General features: G+C 43.5%; 1 protein-coding gene across 1 annotated transcript in view; it reads right to left on the reverse strand.

Annotated features, from left to right (window-relative positions):
• Nucleotides 1-16,737, reverse strand: part of CSMD2 (CUB and Sushi multiple domains 2) — a 607,094-nt gene that overhangs the window by 196,346 nt on the left and 394,011 nt on the right. Inside the window, exons 14-15 of the mRNA XM_039511298.1 lie at nucleotides 13,443-13,625; nucleotides 1,436-1,762 (exon numbers count right to left, since the gene is read on the reverse strand). Of these exons, the coding sequence (XP_039367232.1) occupies nucleotides 1,436-1,762; nucleotides 13,443-13,625 (510 nt within the window). The remainder of the gene's footprint in view (nucleotides 1-1,435; nucleotides 1,763-13,442; nucleotides 13,626-16,737) is intronic.

Raw genomic sequence — 16,737 nt, forward strand, 5'->3', positions numbered from 1 at the left:
GTCAACCAGTGTCAAGGAAGTTAAGGGTTGACAGATTTAGAAAAGCTGAAAAGAAAGGGACAAATTCTTTGCTGCTATAAATGGGCAAGAAGAATGAGAGTTGATAGGCTTCATTTACAAGAGCAGATAATTTGGCCTAAACACCTCTTCATACAGGGAGCCCCCAGCATGCGACATTCCCTTCCTCAGGAGTTCATGGCATAAGAGACATATGCTTGAGGACAGAATGCTGCGAGCCCTGCCCTCAGTTCATCATTTACAGCAATGCAAAGCAGCACTGGCAGAGGGGCCGGTACGCCCTTTCTTCTGAAGCACCAAGGATTGGTCATTGCCCAAAGCAGGCCACCTTACCTGAAGAGCCAATAGCCTGATCTGATGTGGCAAATGATTTCTCAAGACCTACATTTTTTTTTAAAGGCTGATTTGCAGTCATCAGCAGGAAAGACGATTAATTTAGCAGTGCCACGAACTGCTGTTATAACGTGAATCATTTATCATTTCTGCTGAGTAGGTTTAATAATGTTCTTTAGAACATTACAGGGTAACATGAGTGTAAATTGTTATGGTAGTTTGCAGTCACATGAACACAGAAGGCCTGTATTTATGTGAAGCCATACATAACCCTGTCTGTTTCATTCCTTCATTGGATATAGGGTCTCTCTCACTGTCCTCTCAGGCTCTGCATGCCTCCCAGTATAAGTGAATAATGATAGTACTGAACATTTATATGGCCCCTTCCATCAAAAGATCTCACAGCACTTCACAGTTTTTTTTTAAATCAACCAAACCTCTGTCAGATAAGCATTCATATGTTACAGATGTGGAAACTGAGGGACGTGAGATCCTGGCTCCCAATCCCCTGCTCTCATCCTAGACCCTGCTTTCTTTCCGAGCTGGGAAAATTATCTGTCCTGTAGTTATGGCACCAGCCTAGGACTTGGGAGACCCAGGTTCAATCTCCTGCTCCACCATAGACTTCCCACATGACCTTAGGCAAGTCACTTAACTTCTCTTTGCCTCAGTTTCCCATCTGTGAGCAGGGATAAAAGCACTGTCCTATCTCACAGGGAGGGTTATGAGGATAAATGCATGAAAGACTGTGAGGTGCTCATATGCTGCAGTGATGCAGGCCAGGTAAGAACCTTAGAAAGACAGATTCCTCGTTCACTGCTCTCAACACTAGACCACACGCATTTCCAGAGCCAGGAACCAGAACCTGTGACTCCTGTCTCCGAGTTCTGTGCCTTAGACCCAAAGGCCGACATTCTGACCAGTACTGCACCATCTGTCAATCCAGAGTAAAACCACTGATATCAGAGCTACTCTGGACTTACTCTGGTTTCCGTTCGATCGGAATCTGGCCCAAGATGATAATTCCACTTGGCAAGATGCTTGTCCTCCAGGTGCTAGCACAAAGGAAGGATTCCGCACTTACTAGTGAATGTGATGTTGAAGCCCCTCTTCTCCATGGAGTGGTCGGTCTGGAACTCAAGCCTGGCTACGTGGCCGCTGCTGGTCAGAGACGAAGGGATCTGGCTCCCTGAGAAGGTCCCCAGCACCGGGGACTCAGGGGTCCCTCCATCTTTCACGGCTAGGAAATCAAACTGAGGCTCCACATCAAAATCATTGAAAGCCAAGTGGATCCGGCTCTCAGGCTTAGCTATAATTAACCAAACACAGTGCAAGCTGCTCCCGTATTCTTCAGGGTAATTTGGTGACAGGACAATCCCAGACGGGGTGGTGAAGTTGAAAAAGCAGGAAACTGCAATGAGAAATCGCCATCAATCATGCAGCAGACCGCTCCTATAACCCTGCCTTGTTACTCCCCCCACCCACCCCCATGCAAATTCATAACCTTTTTGCTTCTCAAAGAATTTAGGATGGGAAGGGATCAGTGCTCCATTCACTGCTGGGCATCAGTGATTTATTTATAAAGAGGAGGAAGAAATATTTTCAATCCAAAAAATATTCTCTGGTCCTTGGTTCTCAAGGGTCAATAATTTTCCAGCCAGGGATTGCATTGTCCCCTTCTTTATGCTGTGTGTAACCCTGAAGCTTTAAAGTCCCACCATGCTTGCAATAGATTTCATGCTCCTCTACCCTGCAGGAAGTAGCGTGTGGATTTCTCTCTTTCTTTCTTCCCCCCACCCCGCACCCCAAGAACTCAATGTTACTTAATGGAATTCACCCTGCAGGGGAGTTTGCACCTTGCAGGGTGAATTCCATTGAATAACACTTAGCTGTTTAAAACAAACAAACAAACAAAAAAACCCTCAACCATCCCCTTTCCAGCAGGATAGGGGACATTTAAAAGCTTCAGGGTGCTATTTGGTTTACACGATCATTTGCTAAATGCAGTTCTAACCTAAGTCCCTATGCTACAAATCCACATAACTCGATGCACATAAGCAGCCTCCCTGAACTCCACAGGATTCTTCTTATGCATAGCATTACTCCCATGCGTTAAATTCTTACAGGACAGGGCTACAAATTGCAAACTCCTTGGGGGAAGGAGCTGTGGGCTCGATTCACCATTGGCCTGCCACTTCTGCAGTCATTTGCACCAAAACAATGTGGGTATAAAACAGCGCCGTTGTGATTTGATAGCCACTTTGCACGGGGGTCAATCACTTCCCACTGAATAGGCCCAGGGACTGGATTTTCTCTGAAAAATGCTGTACATACTCACACTGCTTGGTGCAAACAGACATGGCAACACATGACTGGCCAAGCTCCGGAGTGCTGAGCGCACTGGACAGCTCCCTTTCCATTAGGAATTAATCACTGACTTTCACCGGACTAACAATGTCAAGAAGAATCGCACTGGACTCCTGCCCCATGAACATAATTAATTGTGTGGAACGGGGATGGGGGGGGACCAGTGCAAATGAAAAATCCTCAGCCCTCCGGGGGTGACTGATTTCAATATAGGCTGTATTTTAGCTGACAGGGTCCATTAGTTCTGAACTGTAATGCTACTATCTAATTGATACCTACCTGATGATGGTTACGCTTTACGTACATCTTGCTTGCTCCTTTCCCCGCCCCCACCACATCGCCTGATATACATTTATTAAAAGCTACCATTTAATACTCTTTTCACGCTAATTCCTGGCACGAGGCTATAAACTCGGAGGATGGCTTTGGGTTGGCATTTATACAATTATTCGGTCTGACGTTTGCCCTCCCCCTAATATGAGCTTCCTTTTTCTTCAATACCTAATGGTCTTAAATCAAATAAAATGCACATTACCGGGCATTACTGAGGCTAAGGGCTACAAGCCATTTCCTGCTCTTGATAACAAAGAGAATAGGCAGCTAGATTAAAGAAAAAAGTAACAAGCGGCAGCATCTAACAAGGATTTGGTGTATGTAGGAATCTTTATTAAAAGGAATGCTGTCAAGTCTTTTTGACAACTAAACCCTATTGTAAGGTGTCTGGGAATATCTGTCTATTAAAAAAATCCACGCCCACTCACTGAACAATATAGGAATCACTACTGTGGAAGTATGAGATAGGTGACTCCTATGTGGTCCTATAAATCCAAATAAGACCATATTTTTGTTCTGGGTTTGTACAGCACCTAGCACGATGGGGTCCTGGTCCATGACTAGGGCTCCCAGGTGCTACAGCAGGGGTAGCAACCTATGGCACACGTGCCGAAAGCAGCACCCGAGCTGATTTTCAGTGGCACTCACACTGCCCGGGTCCTGGCCACCAGTCTGGCAGGCTCTGCACTTTAATTTTAAATGAAGCTTCTTAAACATTTTAAAAACCTTATTTACTTTACATACAACAATAGTTTAGTTATATATTACAGACTTACAGAAAGAGACCTTCTAAAAACATTAAAATGGATTACTGGCACACGAAACCTTAAATCAGAGTGAATAAATGAAGACTCGGCACACCACTTCTGAAAGGTTGCCGACCCCTGTGCTACAGCAATACCAATAATTAATTAATAATAATGTAGGACCTATAACATTGTGCTCTGCTGATCCATGCAACCAACAGCAGAAGGAAATGGATGTAAATGGTGCAACGCTGAGTTACACCAGGGGCTAGATTATGGTCCACCTGCATTGGCTACCTCCATTGTAGGTAGTTGTGTGTGTGGGGGGGGGGCGGGGACAGCCCATGCAGAGCTTGGTAGGAGTGGGCGGAGGTGGGCTGGGCATGCTGGAAGACCTGTGCTGTGCCAGGTATTGGGCTGACATAGGATACAGCAGTGGGGGAAAAAGGGGATTTCTGCTCCTGGGATAAAGCAACCAGACACTGTCTGAGACACAGGTTAGCCTCAAGTGAGGCCATGTGTATTAATAGACATGCAAACTGAGAGTGTCCCTTTACTTAGCAAAACAATGAGGTACTGCAATATAAATGTTAAATAATGAGACCAAGAAGAATCTCAAGAGATTGCAGCCCCCTGCCTCTGGCACTCTGCATAGTAAAGAAACCAATGCAAAGAAAAATAATCTCCTCAAGCTACAACAGCAGCAAAGATGAAATATTAGATTAAAATACACCGTAAAATTAGGACAGGCAAACAAATGCAAGAGACACGAGAAATCCACTCCGTGGTCCAGATTAAAGACAGGCATGAGACGTACTGGACATTTCCTTTCCTCTGGGGGAGAGGAGAAAAGGTGCAAAGGTAAAAAAAAAAAAATCAGATAAACCACTAGTAAAGTTCCCACCCAACCCAGGTACACAGAGAGACACATGCAGCAAATAAGCAGCACCATCAGGAATAAGGAAAAATCCTCAGGACAGGGAGGCTCAGATGCACCAGTGTAAACCAGCCAGAATCATTACTCCAGACCAGTGTAGACATGAGCAGAATTCAGCCCAGGAAATGGATCTTAAGGCACTGGAGACCTGACTTTCAAAGGCATTGAGCGGCCAGCTGGTAGTTGGTCAGCACCTCTGACAATCAAAATGTGCAGCAACAAGGCTAACACCACCACAACGTAGTAATGGAGGCTTTGATTCAAGCTATCCGAACAGGCAGGATCCACTATTGGAACACCATTCTTGCCGGTCTTCTAGTTAAACTGAGAGTCAAGAATCCAGGAGCTCAGGTTCTCACTATGACTAAGAGCAACCCAGCACAGTGTCTATTGGGCTTAAGAGCTTCCATGCTAGGTCTGTTGCCAGTCTGGATACAATAAAGAAGTATTTGAAAAAACTGTCCAAGCCCCGAAAATGTTATGGGTCCACAAAATTCCACTGCTGGGCAAAGACAGACCTGGACAGTCTTTGAAGTTCTATCCCAAACTAAAGATATCCGCTACAGAAACAAGAAGCATGGTTCCCGGTTGACCTGTGCATACCGACACCAACTCCGTATAGATGCTAAGAGAGATACAACAATTGAAGGGAGTGGGGTGGTATAGGATGCCCTGTGACTCCCCTGTTGGATGGATACCATACACCCACACACAAACACAAAACAAGCACCCTTCTATTTAAAGCTCTAATGGAAGGGACTGGCCCACCAGTCAGCAACAGAGCAGGTACATCCTCTTGAGCCATAGACCGGGGAAACAGAAACATCCCTGTGGATCACAATAAGAACTGCATGGGGAGTGAATCATAGGACAATAAACCTCAATTCAGCAAAGTACTTAAGCACATGGATAAATTCATCCCTAGTCACCATGGCACTTAACCAAGAGCCTAACTCTCAGTGCTGAAGTGCTTTGATGAATTGGGGCCATAATGCAGAACAAAGACTTTGGATGCAGAACGGTAATTTAATTTTAAGAACAGGACACTCTTACATGGCTGCATCTGTGAAAGAAGGTTGTTAAAAAGAACTACAAATCCCACATGTACACAGAGATCAGAGTAATCCAAGAAACAATGGTCCAAAGGGCTCAGGAGCCGTCAGAGGATTCAGAGCATTTCACCAATAATTAACCTCTTTGAACCTGACTCTGGCCAACAGTAACCAAAAGTTATTAATGGGTCATTGCGGACACATGTTCATATCACGTCATCACTCAGCAATAACTAGTCTCACTCATGTATCAGAGGGGTAGCCGTGTTAGTCTGGTTCTGTAGAATCAGCAAAGAATCCTGTGGCACCTTATAGACTAACAGACGTTTTGCAGCATGAGCTTTCGTGGGTGAATACCCACTTCTTCGGATGCAAGCAGTGGAAATTTCCAGGGGCAGGTGTGTATATATAAGCAAGCAAGAAGCAAGCTAGAGATAACGAGGTTAGATCAATCAGGGAGGATGGGACCCTGTTCCAGCAGCTGAGGTGTGAAAACCAAGGGAGGAGAAACTGGTTCTGTAATTGGCAAGCCAATCACAGTCTTTGTTTAGTCCTAAGCTGATGGTGTTAAATTTGCAGATGAACTGGAGCTCAGCAGTTTCTCTTTGAAGTCTGGTCCTAAAGTGGTCTCACTCATGGCCGACTCTGTTGATGGCATGAAGCCAGAAGTCACCTTGATGGCCCATAGCAGTCAGAGAGGAGGCACTTGCCCTGCCAGTGCCCATCCTCTATTTGTTTGGTGGATCAAAGCAGATCTAGGGATCTCATTCCAGCACCTTTCCTGAGCACACAAGGCAAAAAAGGCACCAGGTAAACCAGCCCCAATGCAACAAATGACAAATGTCCTATTACTCGCACAAAAGCCACTAAACAAACTGAGCCTACAAACAGATGAGCAACTAACATCCACAACAGGTATAACCTAGAAGAATAGTCTCACCCCTTAGTAACAGAGGGGTGGAGCAGCCTGCAGATGCAGCATACACAGTACACATCATATTCAATCAGCACTGCACAGACGAAAAAAGAAGAAGATAAAGAGGAAACATTGCAAGGAGTGCATTGGAACAATTCCCATTGGAGAAAGGAAACACACTATTCCATGGCTGTTAAAATGAGAAAACCCCCACTGCCTATAAAGATCCAACTTCTGGAGATTTGAACAACCCCATACACCTTGAATAATTATCTGAAATTTACCAAGAGTTTTGGAAGGAATGTGATTCCCTCTGCTTCACAGCATAAGCCAGCCACTAATGAGTGGCAGAGACAGGAAGAAAGTAGCCCCCATCTGTAGCTGCCCTTTGCATGGTTTTCTGCACCATCCTCTTTAGAAGCTGGCGCTGGCCCCTCTCAGACTGCACGTCAGCAAGTGGGAGTAAATAGGTCTAGGGAATGGAATGTACCCTTACCGAGTCTAATTACACACTACCTCTCAATTTTGCTCTTAGGCCTTCTAGTCTACTCACAAATGTTGTTCTGCTTTAACTGAACTGGACTAGTTAGAGCACTGCAGTTATCCTAATGTGGAAATATGCTGTCATAAAAGGGTTTATACCACAATAGCTTATTCCTGTACAGCAAGGGGAATAAGCTATTCAAACCTAAGCTCTTTAATATTAGTATAACCACGTCCACACTTAACTTTGTACTCGCCTAACTATTTCAGCATCACACCCCTCCCCCAAACAGTCAGATTGGTACAAAATCTGTGTGTAGACAAGGCCTTAGAGTCCAAGTTGGACTGTATAAATTCTCAGATGCACAAAATACCATCTACTAACTACCCCATGGTCCTTATCTGACCTACAGCTGGACTCAAGCCAAAAGCCCAGAGCAAACACACACAGACTTTTAGAAAATTGGTATCCAGAGCCAATTTTACCGTTTGGCCCCAACCCCAGTCTGAACATTTCCTCCCTTTGCTAAGATTCAGGTCAATTTTTTTATTTTTCATTCAGGAGAAAAGTTCAGGTTATTTATTTTATCCAACTATTTCTCTCCAGGCTGGGTCAAGTTAGGGAAACTGCCCTTCTTCTCAAGTAACTAAACAGGCGGCTATTTACCTTTTCTTTATTAGAACTAGAGCGGGTCAGACATGGGTAACTTTTAAAAAATAGTACTATTTTATACGTTTTAAATGAACAACTCTATAACTCGGAGGGGGGGGAATAGTAAATGTTTTCTGTGAAACAAATTTTAAAGGTTGGGTGGAAAAAAAGCTTTGTTGAGATTTTGAAAATTTGTACACACAAAAATGGCCTCTCTGTACTTAGACTAGAACTGCATTTCCTACCTCTGCCAGACCTACCCTGCTTTTGACAAAGTTTAGCACAACCAAATTCAACAGATTATTATTGCCTTCTGCTATTTGGGTTCCCCGGTCTCAAAATAAATTTCCATAATTTAAAATAAATAAATACAGAGAAGATTTTTTTCCTCTTATTGCCACTTATTTAAAACTCGAAAATTGTTTTTTGTTAGGGTGGTTCCATTTGCTGCCGTGAATCATGGGCAGTGAAAGAAAGAAAGAACAACCAATGAACAGGTTAATTTAGAGCTAAAATTGAAAATTTGTTGAGTTATACAAAATTACATGGTGCTGTTCAGTACGGTGCTGGGAAAACATCTATCACAGTTTGTATTACCGGCTCGTAATCCTATATGTATGTATCAGGAAGTGAATGCAAAAGGTTAGCCACTCAGATTTAAATTAGAAAACACACCATTTGCAGTGGGGAGTTAGGATTATTCAGCAGGTATAAAAAACCATTATGAGATTAACAGGAAGAGTAATTACCGCTAGAGGGGAGAAAAATTATACATGAGGCATAAAACATCAGGTGCACAGATGGGCTGGAAGGATTCACGAAGAACAAAAAGAAAACTTTAGTGCTGTATAACTGAATGGGAGTTCAGGCGAGGAGCGAGGAGCCAAGCTGCTAACTGCACACACAATGGCTGATGCTTTTGTGGGACAAATTCAAAATCGCCACAACTAGCAACAGGCGCCGCTGATTCACTCCATGCTAGTTTATAACAGGTTCAGGTCACAAATCGCCAGTTCTAAACCATCTACTGAACAGGCTCCAGTATCAGGCAAGTGCCCATTTTACAGGGCAGATATGTCAAAGCAATCAGATACAGACTGGAGGGAGGTGTCAAGCAGTGAATAGGAAACTAAGGTTGGGTGGAAAAAAGCATTTCTAACCACACAGTATGACGACCCCGAGTCTCCTTTCCAGTCAGTTCCAGGGCACGGGAACTTGCAAATTTGCAGTTTGACACACACACACTGTCACAATGCAAAGCACCCTGCCACATCACAACCACCCAGACTCATAACACAACCATGTGAAGTTGTGGTGAAAACCAGCACATCACAACTAGAGAAGGCAGAAACTTTCACACAGACACACACAAAAAATTTCCACTGGCATGTACTGGATTCTTTTAAACCAGAAACGAAAGGAACTGGGGGAATGCACCACAGGGACTACAACTAAGGAGAAAAAAAGCAACTATAATGTCACTTGTTAAACTCTCTGGGGCTAGGAGCTGTCCTGTGTTCTGGGATGGTACAATGCCTAGCACAATGTGGCCTTGGTTCATGACAGAGGCTCTAAGTGCTACCACAATACTAATTAATTTAAAAAAATAAAATATCTAATAATAATAAAGCAAAAACCACTGGAAACCAGGGATGAGCCTGAACTAAAACCCCACATTAGAATCACCTGGAAACTTTGTAGAAGTTTGTATCAGGACACGGACCCAAGCTTTCTGGCTCACCCCACAATATCTCAAACAGGCCCGAAAATATGGATCCTCCAACAAAAACACCACTCTTCATTAGGTTCCACACATAACCTATAAGGCAATTGTAGCAGAACTTCAATATAAAACCATAAACTTTGCCCCCATGTCCTCTTCATGCATCCATGATCATAATCATTTACAGCTACATGTACATATATGTGCACACGCACACACACACGCACACACTTTACCTTTACAGTGCTTGACGGGTCCAGCAAACTACAGCTCCATGAGTGTGAAGACACTGAACTAACGTGCCAGAAAATGATTCCATTTCAGAAATAATTCTCCTGAGACACTCACCAGCACAAGTAATGGAGGAGGGGGAGTGGAAGGCAAAACCATCACCCATATTCACCGGGATTTGGTGTCAAAAGGTATTGCCTGGCAGTGACAGCTTATTCCATAATTATCCACAACACAAAACATTTGGCGCAATTGACTCACTTGCTCATAGCACAGGATTGGCCCATCGGGCGTGGCAGGTCAGGGTTTGGGTGCTTTAACAGGACAGCGTGGGGAACCCAAGACTAGAAGAGCAAAGAGGTTTGGGGGAGAGAATAGAACCGTTCAGGGGAAGTTGGCAGAATATCTTAGACATGAGCTGGCTCTAGCCAGGGATGCTAGTCCTTCCCTTTTCTTTAGCTCTGTAACTCACACGTTGTAAAATCTACACTTTAAATGCAAAGCCTAGTCACAAAATCTGTTTTGAATCAAGGTTGCAACAGCCCATCTAAAATCCAGGTAAGAATTACAAAACGCCTTATTTTTCATAATACAGATGTGTGCGTTTAAGTAGCAATACGGACATGTGATGCAACGGAATGGGGCATTCCAGTCAACCTGGCCATACATTATACCAGGGTCATCACTGTGGTATATGAACAACCAGTCTGCTCCCTATGAAAGTTCTGTTACCATGCGGCTATTTCCCCATTCTTAAACCTGCTTTTCTATTCATTCACAGGTAACTACAGTTTGATTATTGCCTCGTATTCATATCAGATCCCACCAATGCACCCGGATGCGGCACCTACTAAGATTAATTAACACAACTGCATGTCAGAGGTACTAATTTTATCCCTTAGACACTTCCTCACCCTGTTTTCAATATCTTTAAGTTCCTGAAGGACAACCACAACTTGACACCGAAGTGATGATCTTGGTTCTATTGTACTATGAAATCAGGATCACCCCTGCTTGTGAAAACGGTACCGACCCTGGAATGATTTTACAAACGGTAGCTTTCAAAACGCACGTCAGGATGAATAACTGCAACCATGAAGCTGGTCTGAGGTCTAAGAGACACTGCGAAGTGGGGAGAGAGGTCTTCCACATCTAATAATGATCATGGCTGAGTGCAGCAGAGACCTTCATCATCAGCTAACAGCAAACATGTGGATGGATAACTGCACTCACCCCTTTCAGCTACAGAAACACAGTGAGCTAAAAGAACCATTTCCAGTCAGTTCAGCCAGTCAGAGGGAACCTATATGCACTCAAGGCCAGACATACTTTGTCCCTAAGTGGGAAGTATGGTGCATGCATGGGACAGTCTGGTGAAGATTCCCAAGGGCCCCACGTACAGAGCATGAATGGTTAAGGGATATGACGACAACCACAAGGATAAAGATGGAAGTTCTTTTATCATGAAGACATAGACAATGGTGGATTCAGGAACCCCTCGCAATAAGGCAGGTACACGATGATTTTGTGTGGCCTCATCACTGGAAGTTCAGGCCATGAGTTCTCTGAGATACGTACAACATGGATATAAATCATTGATCAGGCCAGCAGATGCTGCTTTAATCTCCTTCTGCATTTGTCATGCGTTTGCAGCTAGAATTGGAGCCACTGAATTGTTTGCATATTCCAACTAGCAGCATATGAATCAGGTTACCTTGTTTTTCCACCTAATGCCCAGTACAGGTACAGATACAGATTTTATGCTGAGTTACGTTCTTGTGCCATTCTACTGTGTCATCTCTGCTGACACACATTCATGTGATGGTGTCTAGAGTAACCAAACACAAGAGCAGCAGGAGGAGGACGGGCAAAACTTCTTTGCACTATCTGTACATTTTGCCTTTTTGATTAGTAAATATCCACAGCTGGACCACAGGGGGTGGAAGATGCTGCATGGCTTTAACTGGTGGATTCATGGCTCTTTAGTGATCATGCTTCTCTTCCCCTTCCCTGAGCAATATGGGCTTTGGTGTGATGCCCACCCCCCATTCCGTATCTGTGGACAGAGTAGGTGAAAATTCCACATCTTTATTGGACTGAAGATGGGGAAATTTCAACCGTGCTAACATTTTGATGGAGCTGTGTCACTCCAGGTACCCAAGATGTGAATAACAGGCATTTATCAATTGTCCTTCAGGGGAAATCTCAGAAACAGCTGACGGTTTTGTTAAAAATTCCCAAATATTGGATAGTTTGGGGTAGAAAAAAACTGGATTGGAGAGTCTCCCAAAAAAGGGCTGTGTCGTGAGAATTCTAGCACTTTCCATTTTGATCAGGAGCAAAAAACAAGGGGGACTATTTTCCTCAAATGTTTCAGGGTGTGTTTGCTTTTGGACAAAGCCAAGCAGCGAGAAAGTGCATGACATTTAGCAATGGGCAAACCTTGTGGACGCCAAGGGCTTTCACAAACTGTGCAAGTTGCTTAGAGGTTTTGCAAAACTTGTTCAAAGCATGTGAAACATTTCCCCTATCATTTAAAAGCAAGTTTACTTATTTGCAAATGATGTTATTCCACAGTTGCCTCTATGTAGCAAGGGTAATTCAATTTTCAAATAATATATTTGTTTTTCTAGGCTTTGCAATGTCTTTGGTACAGAAGAAACCTACGTAAACTACAAGTGAGTACCTTGGACAGGATGCACGTGTGCATTTATTGTATTATAATAAATATACACACAGTGTATCATTTTAAGAACATTTCTTCTGTCTCCTCTCGGCACAAACTTCCCCACACTCGCCTTTCCTCTGTATCTGATATTCACTCTCAGCTCCATTTTATCATCCTGTTGTTTCACTGACTTTCCCTTCTCGTCTCCTCAAAACTGAACATTCAGATCTTAGAGTGCTCAAGTGCGTAAAATATTAGACACATCGAGTTCACTCACCCTCAGCTGGGGAACAAAATAAAGTAAATACTTTTGTAAGCCTTGTTAACAGTTTCCTTTTGGGTGTTGGTTCTGATAAATTATAATTGTATGGTGCTTAACACTATCAGTGAAAGGGGAGATTTTCCAAGGGCAGTCAGGGCTACTGAAAGCCAGAAAGAACTGGGCGCCTAACTTCCGCTTACGCCTCTGAAAATCTCCCCCCTAAGTCACTACTCGCAGCATCAAGCCCTATTTCTGCTGAGATTTAAGACAAGAAATTTAAAGTTGAGATTTGGAGGCAGGGGACCTGAGAGCTGTCAGGTTACAAAGGAGAATTAAATGGCCAAAAATGGAATCTAATTTAATGGGTTTTTACCAGCATGGAAGATTCCACTTTCTCTAAGACGTGAACCTGAACCCAAATCCTGAAACTAAATACCATAAAAAAAACGTTGGGAGGAGAGATTGGAATCTGAAGCCAGATCCAAATTTTGAGGCTGTCCCCTTTCCCCTGTAATGGACAGAACCAAATTCTCAGATTCAAACACTCTCGAACACTGGGGTAGTTCAAATCTCGATCCATATTTTGCAGTTTGGCTTCCATCTCTCTATCTCCAGTATTTTCTGCATTCTAGGTACTAAATCCAGTGCACAAATGTATTGTCTACATAGTTACTTCACTGGACATTGCAAACACTTTAAAGCAGTCTCCTCACTGACTTACAAACACAGACTGGTTTCTGAGCGGACCACTGGCTACTCTTTTGGCACGTAATTGTTTTCTGTCCCTTCAACTCAAAGGCAGGCTGGCATTCAAACTTCAAAGTGTCCCCGTGGCGAAACGTTGAGCCTTCTCTCTTGCCGTAGGCTGGTATCCCAGGATCGCCGCAACTCCCCTGGTCAATTTCTGAAAGAAAATAAAACAAAAGTGGGGGAAAAAAAGGTTCTGGCAACTGGAAACTTTGTTGTAATGTTTGTATTATGCTCTTGCTTACATGCTATCAACAGATAAGGTGTGCATTACCCTTACATAACGCCACACCCCTGGGTGGGTCGCTGGCATGGGGGATTGAACTTGGAGCCTCTGTATCTCAATGTATGAGCCTCTATCGCTGGAATTAAAAGACCCACCTCTATTAGCTAATGCACCAGCAGCCTTAAGGTCCCCTAGCTACGTCCCACCCACCACTGCACGGGGGCAGCATGTGACACTGACTGGGTGAGTGGTACACGTATCAGTGTTGGGACATCAGCTAAAGCAGGTCATTATTTTAAACAGCTGTATTTACAGGCACAGTGATGGTTTTCCTGGTTGATTGATCTGAATTCCTAATCCCTTTCCATCCATCCTTGTAACGGATCTATTTCCGATTGCCTTTCTAAATACAAAAGTACTACAGGGAAAGAGAGATTGATTGTTATTCTGATCTCCCATGCAGCTGAATGTTTATTCCGGGTTGCATGAGAAGTGGACATACAGCTACTGTGAAACCATTGGGGAGGGAGGGTATCTGATTAATGAACCTGGCCATTGAAATACAATGAACGATTTTAAAACCCTCTTTAAGAAAGAAAAAAAATTCTAAAGATCTCGGTAAAGGAACTCTCTGTCTCCATCAACTCACGTTCTATCTATACTACTCGTCGATAATTAAAATCCACATTGAGCCTGAAGATACTCATTTACTTCTCAAAAGCTAGATTCTGCCACACTTACACTGAGTGTAAGGCTCAGGCAATGGGAGTTAGTTGCCTATATACTTTTGAGGGTCTTGGCCTTATCAAATACAGTAGAACGCCGAGTTATGAACACCAGAGTTACAAACTGACCGGTCAATCGCACACCTCCTTTGGAACCGGAAGTACGCAATCAGGCAGCAGCAGAGACCAATACATAAATAAATAAGCAAGCGAATACAGCACGGTGCTGTGTTAAATGCAAACAAACAACAAAATAAAGGGAAAGCAGCATTTTTCTTCTGCATAGTCAAGGTTCAAAGCTGTATTAAGTCAACGTTCAGTTGCAAGCTTTTGATTGAACAACCATCACGTTTTGTTCAGAGTTACAAACGTTTCGTTTGTGACTCTGAAATTCTATGGTAGCCCCATGGGAATGAGGTGAGGTGCTCTGATGAGTAAAGCAGACTGTGGCCCTAAGTTGAGGGTCTTAATTGCTACAGATTCACTACCCTGGATACTGGAATCCTAAATCCACAGAGCACTGGTTGAAACAGGACAAGCTTCCATCCAGATGCACCTGGACTTCATGCATCTGCAGGGAACTCCTATAGCAGTGTGTCATAGGGTGAGCTGGCCCCTTTAAGAGAGTGTGAACCTAGCTTCACCTGTGAGAAGTGTACCTCCCAGACACTGGGAACTCCCTTGCTCAACTCCCAGTCCTATGATCAGGAAGATAAAATAGTCACAGATGAGGCTGATCCTGAAACTAACAACAGTGCCAACTGTGCGGGTGGTTTTATTATATGGAAGGCCATCAGTTCAATCAACAGACGGGACTGAGCCGGCAGCCCATTTCACAGAGCCCAACAAACAGAGGGCAATGAATGATCGCCCTTGCTTATTTCAAAACAGTGACCTGGGAGTTGTAAAGCTCTGCATCCCTTTTACCACTCCCAACTATATAGTTTTCACTCTGTTTTCTGATCTGAGCTAATAAAGGAGCAATGTCTCAGGTCACGGATGGTACAGTTCAACCTAGGCTGACCAGATAGAAAGTGTGAAAAATCGGGACAGGGAGTGGGGGGTAATAGGAGCCTATAGAAGAAAAAACCCCAAATATCGGGACTGTCCCTATAAAATCGGGACATCTGGTCACCCTAGTTCAACCAAATGGTAGTTCTGGAAATTTGAGAATAAATCCTGTCTCCTGAAGCAATTAGTGACACTCCTTCATGAAGATATGAATGCATAGCACACCTTTACTTCTTCAGGAAAGGCATCTTGTAATGACAGTACAAGAAAAGCTCTGCAAGTCTACTTTAGTAAAGTGTTCAGTGAGATGGGGTCTGTCTCTCTGCTTTCTCCACTCCCCAGCTAATGATGACAAAAGGAAAATATGGAGTTTTCTTGGAAAGATCCTCTTCTATATTCCACATCACGACTTTGGATTCTTTGATCTCAGACCGCTCCCAACGTCTCTCTCCCCGGGTTTTAAACAAGAAAACTTGAGCGTGCTCTGGTCCAACAGGTTCCATATTCACATCTTGATCCACAACCACATCCATAGCCACAGCCTGCCAAGGCCAGGTTTCAATTTCACTGAAGTCTTTCAACCCCAATATGTTTGTTTTCCTTACTGCATCACAGAACCACAAAATGCCATAGTGTATCCAATAAGGAATGGAACACACTTAGTCTGACTTCATAGTTTTTATGATCATCTAGTTTGACACAAGCCACAGAAAGTAAGTAAATTGCAGAGCTGGGATTCAAACCCAGATTTGAGTCCCAGCGCCTCAGCATAAATCCATCCTGTCTTCTGTATTTATTCTTTTTTTTTACTTTATGTTAGAGGCAAAAGTATCCCTTGACACCCCCTGCTACCAAATGATTCAACAGTGACTGAAATATAAAGAAAAGCAATAATGCATTCCCTTTCACCCTCTCATAATACGAGAACAAGGGGGCAGCTCATGATTTAAAAGGCAATACACTTAGAAAGAATAAAAGGAAATAGATTTTGTGTGGTTTGATGCAGTGCATAATTAACCCATGGAACTCTCTGCAACAAGACATGTATATGAATAATAAGAATATCACCTACATTGTCCCAGCCAGGGTAAACACGTTTACTGGTATCAACCTTCATTCTTCAGGTCATGAGTCAACCCTCAAACACTTGGGTTTAGGAACAAATTACCCCCGAGGGACATTATTGCATAATTGGCATAATTAAGGGTGTTTTATACTCATCTGGTACTGGCCACTCTCGGATACAGGGCTGGATGGGCCATTGGTCTCACCTAGTGCGGTATTCGCTATGTTCTTAAAGCTCTCAT

Source organism: Mauremys reevesii, linkage group 23 (assembly GCF_016161935.1).
Source record: "Mauremys reevesii isolate NIE-2019 linkage group 23, ASM1616193v1, whole genome shotgun sequence".
NCBI lineage: Eukaryota > Metazoa > Chordata > Testudines > Geoemydidae > Mauremys > Mauremys reevesii.